Source organism: Lepidothrix coronata, unplaced genomic scaffold, assembly GCF_001604755.1.
Source record: "Lepidothrix coronata isolate B3197 unplaced genomic scaffold, Lepidothrix_coronata-1.0 Scaffold157, whole genome shotgun sequence".
NCBI classification, from domain to species: Eukaryota; Metazoa; Chordata; class Aves; order Passeriformes; family Pipridae; genus Lepidothrix; species Lepidothrix coronata.
The window spans coordinates 1,874,120-1,886,980 of record NW_016690337.1 but is presented as its reverse complement, the minus strand read 5'-3'; the positions used below and the strand labels follow the sequence as shown (position 1 = coordinate 1,886,980).

The window sequence follows — 12,861 nt, the reverse complement described above, 5'->3', positions numbered from 1 at the left end:
AGAACTGTGAAGAACTGCTAGCTCTACAGTCACACAAGAAAATGCTAAATAATCATTAGAAGAAGGCGTTCTCTGGCTCCTGGTTTGGGGTCACAGCAGTAAGAGACAGAGTGCCTTTAAAGGACTGAAGTGCCATGGTGTGGGGGTCCTGAGAGCTCTTGAGATGTACTCAGGCTTTTTGCTGATTTAGTGCCAAAGCTAAGGAGGGATGTTGAGATGTGATGCTTTCATGAAAGCTTTAATGATTTCTTTACTAATGGTGTTTTGGGATTCAGAGTGTGCTGGTACTTTTTACCTTTAAGGAAGGAGTAGTTTTGTATTGTATAGAAGCAATTTGTGGCTGTAGAAGGAGAAGGTACAGGAAGGAACTGGACTTACTAGCCTGTGGTAACATCAGCATCACTGAGGCACCCTGGGGTCAGCTGGAGTTGGAGTGTCCTGCTCTTCTGGTCCTTAGCTATTTGACCATTTTATTTTGGGGGTTTGTTTCACTTTTTTTTTCCAATAGTGGCTGTAGGTGCATTAACTCTTCTGGGATGCCATGGTATGAAGGACAAGATAGCCACCAGCTATTGAGACTACTTCTTAAATAACAGCCTTTAGGATACATTCTCTTATGTAGCCAGTTACAATTTCTGACATGTCTAGGTTGCTTACAAAGGATGATTTTTTTGCCCAAGTGCAAGTTTGGAGCTATCTCATAGGAACTCACTTTGCATTCTTAACAACAAGACCAAAAAATCTTCTTTATTATGTGTTCCTGGATCAGGTTTTCTTTCATTTGCTTCCAGATGGACTTAGAGTGTCTTCTGCAAACAAAGAAAAAAATATGTGTTATGAGATAAGAAAAAGGTAAAGTCTTAATTCTTGCTTTTCTCATACTATGTAGGCCAGCAATGAGGAATTTCTTGTAAAAGATATAATAGTTACTGACTTAGCTTTACAGACTTTGTCTAATTCCTAGTCTTCTGCAGCCAGATGGAAAAAATAAGTCCAGTAAAATTCTTTGATCTCTCTAAGTGTTTCGAAGTCTCTTTGAAAAAAAAAAATATATCTGTGTTGCCTTGAGGGCACGAGAATAGATGGTAAACTGATAAGGTGCATGGGTAAGCAAAATGTATTTTTCCCCTCAAAAAGCAGATCATCTCTTATCCAATTTTCATTAGAAGGAACTTTACTTCTTATTCATTTTATATAATTAATGAGTGTGTATAAATATACTATAAAGGTGTTCACCCAAACGTAACTTTATTCAAGATTTAATAATATGTATCAGAACTTCTTTTTAATTGTGCAAATCTTCCTCTCCTTTTGTGTTTGTGACTTTATTAGCAGAAGCATGTATAAATAGATGCCTGTACATACACTTAAGGATTTGTATGTATGTCTTTTTATGAAGAACACTTTTCTTTTCCCTTACCACCAAAAACTTAAAAGGTGCTAACAAAATGTATAATGTTATGCTTGAGAATTTAAAGGCCCGAAAGTGAGGAAATTAAGAAACAAACATATGCCCTCATTGAAGAAATGACTTTTAAGACACAGTTGTGCTGGACCATGAAGTCTTTAGGGGAGGGGTAATGTCAATTTATATGATTATACAGTGCTGAGTGCACTGTTGGTGTTCTGTAAGTAAACAGAAAAAATAACAGGTATGTTAACAGAATGGTGAATTTGGCATATTTTTTAAATTTTATGCATTTGGATGATTAAAAAAAGTACTAAGGCAACAGTAAAATTTTGTACACTCCATGAGCTGCGGAAAGTCTCAGGGTCTTTTGTTCAGTTGATGTATTAATTAGTTCTGTATTACAAGCAAAACAAAAAACCCTGCCAAGCTGATCTGGGAACTCGACCCTTTCCCCAAGCTTGCAGGGGTAAAATGGTGTGGAGGTCTGGTCCCCACACACGCTGCTGAATTATGTGTGTGTGCCCTTCACTTCACAGAATTACAATGTTTTCATGGCAAACATTGCTGCATCTGAGTTGATCTCCCTGGAGTTTTTAGAGTCGTAGGGGTTGCAAAATGAAACTTAGCTAATGTTTAGCTTCAATGAGTTCTGTAACTGTTGTCCTGTCATGCCTCAAAGTCTCTGCATGGCTGCTCACAGGGGCTCCATGATAGTCACCAGATTTAGTCTTTCTTCTAAAATGGGAAACCATTGCAGAAACGTGTCAAAGGCAACGTCAGAACTGTATGTGGCAGCTGTTTAAGTATAGATGTACTGCAGAAATAGAGACCTGCTTCGCTTTGCAAACTTGATAAAGATGCCTTAAATTCAAGGACCCTAAAGGACACCTTATTACCCTCCACAATAAGTGAGAGAGGGAGCAATAGATGCCCTTACTCGTGGGCTGACCCAGTCCTAGCGTGACTTTCAGGAGAGGATGACTCATAAGCCTGTGCTATGGTGCCCAGCCAAGCTGTGCCTTGTCAGTCTGTCCTCCTTCAGCACTAAAGCAGCACTTTGTGACTTCTGTGGTGAAAAAGCTTTCCCAGGTTATCAATTTCCAGCACAGTCAGTGGCGGGTTCTTCAGAAGCGACAGAGATGCCCCTGTGTAAGGAATTGGTTTTGAGGAGTGGAGAAGGACTTTTGTGCACAAAAGGGCTGACCTCACAGCCTTGCAGGCTTCCAGTGGGAGAGGCTGTAGCTTTCATCACGTCTTTGTGAATGGATGCAGAAGAAAGTTGTTTCACACCCTCCCTGGAAGCCTGTGCCAAGATGCTGTAGAGACCTCTGCTACCATTTAGAAGAAGGTGAAGGTGAAGTCTGTAATGAAGGGAGAGAGAACTCTAGAAAAAAAGTTCTACTTTTTATGAATAAAAAGCTCTGTGGAAGATTCTTGATTCAAGGAAAGAACTGTGCAGCAAATTGCCAGTGACTTTTATCTATAGTGCAGTAAACCAGAATTTAAAGGGCTGAGTCATAATGAAAGACGAGGAGAAAAGAAATTAAATACATCTGAAGATTTGAGAGAATGATGTATATTAAAGCTAGATAGAACTAGCATAACACAGGCCATAAATTCATTTTGTAATTTTATCTTCCAGTGCTTAACTTCTGACTGAGCTGTAATATATAAGTCAGGAAGGCATCCAGTCTTAGATAGGGGGTCCACTGCATTTCTGAGAGAGTTGTCCACCTAGTTAATTCCAGAATTAATTATCTTGCTTTTGAGTAAGCTTTCAAATTGCTGAGGAACTCTCGTGAGCAGAAATTATACAGCAGAAACTGAAAACTAGTTAAATGAGCTATAAAACACTGAATCACGTAGGAGCAGACCACCTTTTACTGGGCTTCACACCTCTGAGTGCTTAATCTGTTTGGTTTTACTTGCTATTACTCCAGTGGGGAAGGTGGTGGACTGGCATTGCTTTGATGGCAGTAATTGCCCACTGTCCTACCAACCAGCAACACTGTGCATGAGGCACTCTGTTAGATAGAGAAATATAAAAATGTTTTTGGTTATGAGTTCTTCCTGTCTGACTGCATCTTTTTGTGTGGATGAAAAATAGTCGCTCATGGGATGCTGCTTTGGGCATCCCTTCCCACCCATCAGGAATATGGCACAGCTTTTCTGAAGGCAACAGCTCCTTCTCCTGTGACGAGATAAATGGATGTGACTTGTGCAAAATGCCCGTGCAGGGGTCTGTGTCCATAAAAGTCCCCTTCCATCAATCTTGTGAGATGAAAAGCCATCTGGCCTACAGTTCTGAAGTTTTCCCTTAACTCTGTGTAACGTTGCCTGTTAGACAAAACAACTGTGGGGCTTGAGAGCTCAGCAGTGGGCTGGAGAAATACCAATCTGATGCACCAGTTTACTTTTGCACAGCACAAGGCTCAGTGAGGTTTGGATCTGGGACCAAATAAAGGATAACAAGCATTAACTACCAGGCAGGGCTTTCTTCTATGAGGCAGCTCAAATTTTTAGCTCAGATTAACTTTTTTCATTCCGGAATTCCACACTTTGGTTTGTGTGGGGTTTTTTTTTCCTTGAAAATCTTTATCTTCTGTCCTTCAAACAGGGCACAGCCGACTGCAAGATCACAAAGCCTTTTGGTTTCGGTGCTCAAAATTGCAGCTGTCATTTGAAAAGTCAATTTTTCTGCATTCAGAGTAAACTATAGCATTCCACATTACTGCTTGTGTGCTCCTAAAGGACTGCCTTGTACTAACTGAGGGTTTTTTTTCCTCTGCTGTATTTTGGTGCAGTGAACAATTTGGTACATTCAGGTGTCTTACATAACCAGTAACACGATGAGTCAGAGAGTGCTTGTTGACACGCTTCCCTTGCATGAGTTCAGATGGCAAAGGATGTGCAGTTAGGAAGTGCTTTAAAAAAGGACAATCTGAACCCTTTAACCATTTCTTTTGTGCTGTATGTTACCATAGGAGTTATTTTTGCTATGGCCTAGCAGCATGAGTAGGAGTGATGCTCCGTTGTGCTTCACCCCATAGATGTGACTCCTGATGGATAAAATGATCACAAAGAAACCAAAGCTTTACATCAAGAATTTCCACTGAGACAAGACGTGGAGACTCTCTCCCTGCCCAGACACGGTGCTGGGTGACCACTGGTCATTTGCACAGGGGAAAAAGCCATGTAGGGGCTTCTGGGCTCAGAGCAAAACTGGAGGCTGCTTGTAATGTGTTAACATGTGGGTGATTTGGCAGGTTCTTTATATCCTCTGCTGCAAATACTTTGCTTTTTGTACTGAGCACAGTAAACTCAACTTGAAGTAAGAGCACATCTCCCTTCCTAATTTCTCCAACTGGTCCAAATGAAGAAACTGAGCATTCCTTTTAAAGGTTTCATGAATAACCACTTTAATAACCATTGAAACTTTCTGATACAGTATCTCTATGGTCATCTGAGCTCTGCCAGTTCTAGGTGAAAAAATTCCTCCTGGCTGTTTTTGGGAAGTTTCCATCACTGGCATGAGAATGTCTAGAAAGGAATGGTTTCAGCTGGTCACACTCTGACTGGTTGTTGTGGAGTATTTCAATAGCAGTAATCCGTTTGAACTCATAAACAGCAGTGGCTGTGAACACTGTAAGTTAATCATTGTATTATTAAGATCAAAATAACTTACTTTCTCTCTCCTTTCTTAGTAATTGAAATTGTATCTAGAAATTTATTCCAGTACTTTATTCAAAAAAACACTTAATGCTGCAACTCATTCATATCCATAGCATCTATTCAACAGATATCATGCAAAGTATGAGGCAGGTCAGCTTGGAGAATGCTATTTCATTGCTATTCTATTAAGAAAATAAGTTTTACTGTTGTGTAAGTAACAATTTTTAAGTATTCCTGAGACAGATGATGCTAAAGAACTAGATATTTTGCAGTTGCTTTTATTAAATATAAATGTAGACTTCGTGCAGACTAAAGCCTTCTGTCACCATGAGTGAAAAGCCCTCTGGTCTTATTATAGTGATTTTCAGCTCTCAGGATGAAGCTTTTCTGGGTCTTCACAAGTGGTGTGGAATGATTTCATAATTCTGGTGAAAGGGTTAGCAGATAATTTGTGTTCCAGTTTTTCCTTGCGACCGTTTCGATCGCCGCGGGGAAGTTTGTGATCCTGGTATGGACAGATACAGGGTTAAATCTCTGCCAACAGCACTGCTGGCTGTGCTGCAAGCACTGAAGTCTGCTTGCACTGGGCTCTGGGTTCCCAGAGGCTGGTGGGCTGCAGGGGGAAGGTTTGTGGAGTGGCACAGATTCTATACAAAATTTCTCAGAGCTCCTCTCACTGTCAGTGAACTGTTCCATTTATGCAGCATCTGCTGACAGAAACCTGCGTGGGAGGTGGTATTGTTTGTGTTATTTTCCCTAGAAATAGAAGACACTTATGCTGAATAAGAGACAGAGTTACTGAACAGCTTAAAGAAAAAAAAAAGTTTCTTTTTTAAGTGTTTTTTTCTCGTCTTGGATACATTATATTTTTGCCTTTGCGTCCCCTCTGTGGGTAGGGGGGAAGCTTGACAAACTGTTTTTTTGTGGCCATTGATAAATGTAATGAGATTTGAGTGTCAACATGAAAATGTTCCGTGTCATCAGCTCTGTGAAACTGCAGTGAAATATGGAAGTGAGGGAGAAAAAACTCCTCCGTTTTCAGCTTGGCTGTGTCCCCTGCTAGGGTGCTGTGGGGAATGTTGATAAACACTGGGAAGGGCTGAGAGGTGGCAGAGGCAGGTGAGGAGCCGGTGGCTTCTGAGGGACCACAGAAAGCTGCCACTGCATCTCCTCGTGCGTCTGAGTGCCAGAGGCTCCTTGCTAGGGGAAGCCTTTACAACTCTTCTGTCTTTGCATTCCCTGGATGAAGGAAATAGGCGATGCAATGGAAATTCTGAATAAACATTTCTAGTAGGAATAATGTTTTGCATCTCCCTCTGCCTCTGCTGAGTAAGTGCTGTTAGCTCCAATTATTCATTACTAAGGAAAGTCATCTAATTCATCTCTATCAGTACTCCAGGTAGAGGTGATTTTTTTTTTTTTTAATTTTTTGTTACCTGGCATGGCTGTGCTGTCACTGCTGCTGCTGCTTGGGCTAGTAGACATAACTGCTGCCGTGGACATCGCGCCTAGAATAAAAGCGGGGTCAAGGTGGAGAGGTGAAAAGAATCGTGAGTAACCCAGGCTTTTCCTTCTCTTCTTCTCAGCTCTCTATTTGAAGAAATGCGTTAGGCCTCGTTTCTCTGTGTAATTCTTCCTCTCTGCGAGGTTGTTCTTTAATGATAGCCTTAAGGCCATATAATTTAAGTATTTAAATATGCATGTGGAAAGCACGGGGCCACACCTTCAGTGCACTCCACACATCTGCAGTACAGTCCTGTGTCTCACTGCAAGCTCTCGGAACTGCCTGTGCTGATTAACTCCTCTCTTTCCAGGAAGTTGTGAGATGTCCAGGCTGTACCTTTCCTATTTCCAGTCTGAACATTTTGCATGCTGTTTCAAATGCTGGCTTTGATAAAGGCAGCAAATCTCGCAGGTCTGCTCTTTGTGTGAAGGAACCTCGTAACCCCAGTGATTATACTGGGTAATTTTATGGATATAAATGGGTAACTGCAGTTTAAATTCTACAGATTTAGAAAGGGGGATGTAGTGTAGCATTGCAGCTTGTGCAGGGTTTATCAATGCTGTACTTAAAAAGAGAAAAGAACATTTACTTGTTAGAAAAGGAAAGTAGATGAGTCATCATAATATTTGGGAGTGAGACTTCCTACTGCATGTACAGCTGCTTGACTGAAATAACCAGATGATTATTTTCATTTAAAGGGCAACTCAGTTCTCACTGACATTATTTTTTATTCCTGTCCAGCTATTTGTAAATAAACATACCTGTGATGGGAGTATTATCATTATGTCTGTAAATCTTTGCAGTGGTTTTGAGTTTTGTTGTTTGGTTTTTGGTTTTGGTTTTTTTTTGGTAGAAATACTTATATTGCCAAAAAAAAAAAAAAAAAAAAAAAATATTGAAAGTGGAATTAAGGTTTTCTGTTTAATTCAACTAAATGTGGTATGCTTGCTTGGAAAACATAGGTGATGGAAACCCCTAAAATAACCTGAGCTTGGAGGGGTGGCTGTTGGTATCTTTGGGATAGGTATTATCTTGAAAGTACTGTTATCTGGAAGCTGATCTGCAGCTTGAGAAATATTTGTATTTCCTGAAATATGAACATACATATCAATAAATCTGCCACTTCACTCAGTCCCGAGATCAGAAGCATCAAGGAAAGAGGTGCTGGACTAAGTGGAACTGAGAACTGCCTCGTCCACCCACAAGTAATTTACACCTAAAAAATACACTGCCCAAAGTAGTAGGCCACTAATGTGTACATAAGTGATGTACAAAAATAACAACCTGTGGCTTATAGATATGTGAACATTATGACTAAAAGAGCCCTTTTTTCTGATGGCTGTGGAAACTGAGGCACAACTGAAGTTTAGTAATTGAAATCTTTTCACAGTATGTTTCTTGCACAGTAGTATTCTAAAAGAAGTATCTGTTTATATTTTATGAAAAAAATGCCATTTCCTGGAGTAAAAATCCTGTATATCGTCTTTTGATTAATCAACTTTCAGGTGTTTGGAAGTTTGTGATTCTGAGTATCTAGTCTGATTTTTTTTTCCTATGAAGAATTGAAATAGATGGAGACATAGATTTTAATGTCTGCCAAAAGCATTAATGAAGTTAATCACTTTGGGATGACATTTAGGCACGATGAGTAAACAGAAATATTCAGGAGTTTAAGAGCAACACATCTTTGAAAATTGTTTTGCAATTGTAACAGATCATTTCATGCCACCTGTAGTTAGCTATTAGACTTTATGGATTCAAATTACTTGCTTTCTTCTCTTAGGACAGGGTGCTCTCAAGCCAACCCATTAGCACACTGCTAGTATTTGGTTAAAGGAAGAATAGAATGTAAATTAGTCATTATATTATCTTGCTACTGTGTTACTTGACTGCTTAGAAAGATCAGCTGTCGAATGTGTTAAAAGTTACAGGTCTGAAGCAGCTCTCCTTGAAATTAAGAGAAGATGTGTAGATTAGACTTCGTTGTTCCTTTTCTTTAAATATTACCAGCAGTCTCACTAAGAACAAAAAGAGAGATTTTACAGGAATGCCATTTGCATTGTTACTATTTGACCGTGCTTTCCATGTTGTCAAAATTTCTCTACTAGCAGAATAGGGATACTATGCAGACCTGGATGCTATGAGAAGTAGATATATCCTTTTTGAGAAAGGAGAAAACCAAAATGTTGTGTAATTATAATTGATGGATTATTTGTTGAGTGCTATTAATTTTGTATATTTGCCTGTAAGCTGACAAAGTACTTAAAGGTGTTCTCTTGCTGTTTCATTTTTGCACATCATAGTTAAAATTCTAATAAAAAAAATTCTGAAAAGGCTTGTGATTGTGTAATGTATGTTTTTTATTTAATTGGGGTCACACTTGCATTCCATAACCAAAGCCTAAAAATATGACTTTAAATAAAAGGGGACATGAGTGTTTTCTGTGTCTCTTACCCAGAGTTTTCACTAAAGCCTTCAGATGTAGCAGTTTAGAAATGCTCTAAATGTATTTTATATTTACAATGTAGAGAGATTTCAAAATAGTTTAAGTTGTCTTCGAGAAGATAGAATAACTTTGCAGTTCTTTAGATTCTCTTTGATGCTCCTCCAAAAAAGATCATGGTATATTAAGAGGCATAAGGAGCTGCCCAGAAAAGCTGTTATGATCTGAGTCCTAGTGATGCTTCTCAAGGGCAGGTCCAAAGTGATCCAGCAAGGACCACAACAAAACTCTCATTTCCTTGAGTGATATTTGCTTTATCTGAGCTCACACCTCCTTGAATGAAGCTTTGTTCATATCATTTCCACAGAAGGGTCTTGGAGCTGGGTGATTTGTAGCCTGGTTCTGCCCCACCGCAGCTCCAATGAGTGAAATCAGATTTGGGGAGAGTGGGGAGAAGTGATTGTTTCTGAGAAACACAACAACTGCAGCAAAAAATAGTATGGAAGGAAAATAAGGGGATTTATTCCCATATGGATTGGTACTTTTTGTTTTAACAGCTTTGGGGTGAGACAAGGGGGGAACAGCACATCTCTTAGAGGTAATATTAAAATGTTTAAATATATAGAGAATACCATTTCTTAATTGCTTAGACAATGATGTCTTCTACTGGCATTTGACTATTTTTTTGTATTCACTTCATTTTTAAGGAAGCCAACACTTATTGTTTGAATGCCTGTATTTTACGACTTACATGGCTATGATCATAGGAAATAGCACAAAGAGATCTCACAGTTAATTTGATACTGAAGTGGCAAAGTATTAAGACTGTCTTACTATCTCTCAGAAAACTATATTATAGAACAATGCTGTGATTATTGTTCCTATATACTGCATATAGTGTTTACACTGAAGATTGTACAAGCGTATTTTCTAACATTTATAACTTTGTATATTTTTTGTTTTACTATTATTACTATGTAACTTTCTTACACTATGAAAACTTAAAATTGTTAAATTTGTGAATAAAATATATTTTCTTGGTCTATTGAGAATAATATTGTAGTATTTTGGTCAGGTTTTGGCTGTCACGTAAAGATTGAAATTTAAAATTGTCCCAGAGTGAATAGCTGTACCAGAAATGTGTCTTTCATATTTTTGGTAGAAATAGAATGATGATGTTTTAAGATTTTAAATGCATTAAAACTATTCTTTCTACTGTTTGATTCATTTTGTATTTCAGGCAAAGATATTGAGATCAGCTTTATTGGCTTATTTACTGTGGTTGGTACTAGAAATATCAAATGCCATAGTCTTTGTTTAATCATTACTACTGTTAGGAATGTCACTAATATATCACTCTCTAGTAAAGAAGAATGATACCTGTTCTTGCTGATTCTTTGGGCATTGGCATGTGTATATATATATGCAGAAATGTATACATACATAGAGGTAGGTACATAAAGAGCTACTTTATGAAAAGCTTTAACAATTTTCTGTTGTAGTGCTAAAACCCGTCAGAAAAATTTTAGTCATTTCTCAGTTAGTCCCAGTCCTGTGCTTTCTAAGTAGAGGGAATATGCTGAAACTGTTGACTTTTTTTCTGCTAAAAATGTTGTATTTCTTTTCAGTGATTAGTTCATAGGTCATAAATTTATTTTGGTATTCGATACTCATAATTTTTACCTATATTCCATTGATAAAGAAGCAAGGTCCTAGGTCTGTTGGAATGCAAAATTCAGCTGTTTCTTTCCAAGTTTCCTCAGACTGATCTCAATTCAGGCGTGTTGCATTGTGCATTGGGGTTAAATATTGCAAGTTATTCTGTGGTTTACATTTGACTATCAAGTGAATATATACTTCAAATAACTTTTTAGCACTGTGAGCCTCATTTGTACATGCCTGGGAAGAGGTGCAAAGCCCACACTCCCCAAGATGTCCCACTGTGTCCATCCCTGCTGGGCATGTCCCGTACCTCCTGCTGCACCTGGCAGAGAGGAGCATCCTCTGCTGGCACCACCAGGCCAGAAGTACTGGCTTTGTGGTGTGTGCCCAGCCCATGCACAGCTCTCACACAGTCTGGACGTGAGGGTATCTTTGCACAGAGGACAGCAAGGTGTAATTAGTGTCATGTGCTTTTTCCATGCTTTTTCCAGGAGGATTTTTAGAATGAGGTGGGCTACAACAGTTTAGGACAGATGGGTTGCTCTGCAGTCACCATCTCATTAGGCCTCAGGCAACACTGCTCAGGCACATCACTGTCCTTGTGCCCACATCTCTATATGGCAGCGACCACTGGGATCCCCAGGAATATAGCACTGGGAGCACGTCATCAACAAGAGATTCATTTCTCTGCACAGATGAACTCCCTTGGTTTGATGTAAAAAAGTGTGAGGTAGATTGCTAAAAATTAGTGTTCTTCTAAAGAAACCTTATCTTACAGAAGAGAATAAAATCTTTGTTCTTCTTGAACAGCTAGAGTAGTCTTTGATGTTCAAATCTGCTCTTTTGTTACAGTATTTAACCCTGACATGTACCAAAAGATTTAAATGTGTTAGTTTGCCTATTAATATTATCATTTTGCACTACATGCTTCATTGGGAGCTTTAAACAGAATAGCAAAACAAAACCATTTAGTGATCATTGGTGTCAAAGTGTAACCAGAAAGGTTTAACACAGCCTTTCCTAACCTTGAGGCCACTTTCAAAGCACTTTTTTTTTTTTTTTTTTTGCTTTCAGGTAGTTGTATTTCTTATAAGAAATCTTACTTCACACAATAAAGTGTTTCATCACAGGCATTTTAATGTCCAGTAACTTGGTGTCTAAAAAGAACTTTGAACAGAGAAGACAGTGCCTTGAGATGCTGGAGCTTTTTTTTCTCCTTAAGCAGATGTGGCTGATAAGTAACTCAGAAGAACAGTGAAAAGAGAGATTAGGAAAAGAAGGAGAGGTGTTTTTAAAGAGAGAAAAAGAGGAGAGAATTGGAAGCAAACAAAAAGGTGACAAGGTGACAGTTAAATAGCTGAAGGCTGAAGGAAAGTAAAGAAAAGGAAAAGAAAGATAAGGAGAAAAGAAGAGAATCTGGAAGAGCATAAAGCAATTTCTGCTTGTTATCATTTAACTAATTTGCAGTTTCTCATGCCAACTACCTAGTCTGTGATATTAACTTCAGTGTCTCACTTTCATCGTACTGTCTGTAGCATCTAGGAAATAACCTCTTATGTCGAGAAATAAATTTACTTAAAGTTTAATTTGTCTAAGTTATAAGGGTAGAATGAACTGTTTTATTTTAAAATGCCTTTAGTAAGATTTTATGGTAGAAACTGAAGTGAGATGACATTGATTCATAAAAGCATAGAGATTTTAAAGTAATTAAAATTTGAAACATTTGGTGCCCCAGAACTTTTGACCTTTAATAAATTTGAATGGAATTGAATTGAATTGAATTTCAGTGTACAGTGTCACATATGATAGATAGTCAATGAAGCTGCTGTGAGATTATATTTCTATAACACAATCCACAATTTCAAGACAGACTTTAAATGATTTTGAAGTACTTATATGAAGAGGAAAAAAGCATAATTTTTTGCTATTTGTTCTATTTTTATGTAAAATTATTTAATTATAAATTTATAGAAACTTTATTTGTCATTTATTATTTCTCAATAATAATTTTTGAAAAGTGTCCTTTTTCTAACAAATGGTAATTTGCCATTTTTCTTTGTGGATCTTCCTGTGTCATTTTTTAAAGCCAGCCTGTGTATATTCTCCTTTAAATATATGTGATGATAATTTATTTTAAATCACTCTGTAAAACATTATATGTATTTTGTA

At 38.1% G+C, this 12,861-nt stretch overlaps 1 protein-coding gene across 5 annotated transcripts in view; it reads left to right on the top strand.

The window, feature by feature from the left end:
* The window catches only part of ROBO1 (roundabout guidance receptor 1), a 710,380-nt gene that overhangs the window by 190,599 nt on the left and 506,920 nt on the right, over window positions 1-12,861 (top strand). The window contains exon 1 of one of the 5 annotated variants that reach the window (XM_017829050.1): window positions 6,444-6,633. The exons of the other annotated variants lie outside the window; for them this stretch is intronic. Within the exon in view, the coding sequence (XP_017684539.1) occupies window positions 6,525-6,633 (109 nt within the window). The 5' untranslated portion in view covers window positions 6,444-6,524. Of the gene's footprint in view, window positions 1-6,443; window positions 6,634-12,861 lie in introns of those variants that run through there. 5 annotated transcript variants of the gene reach the window in all.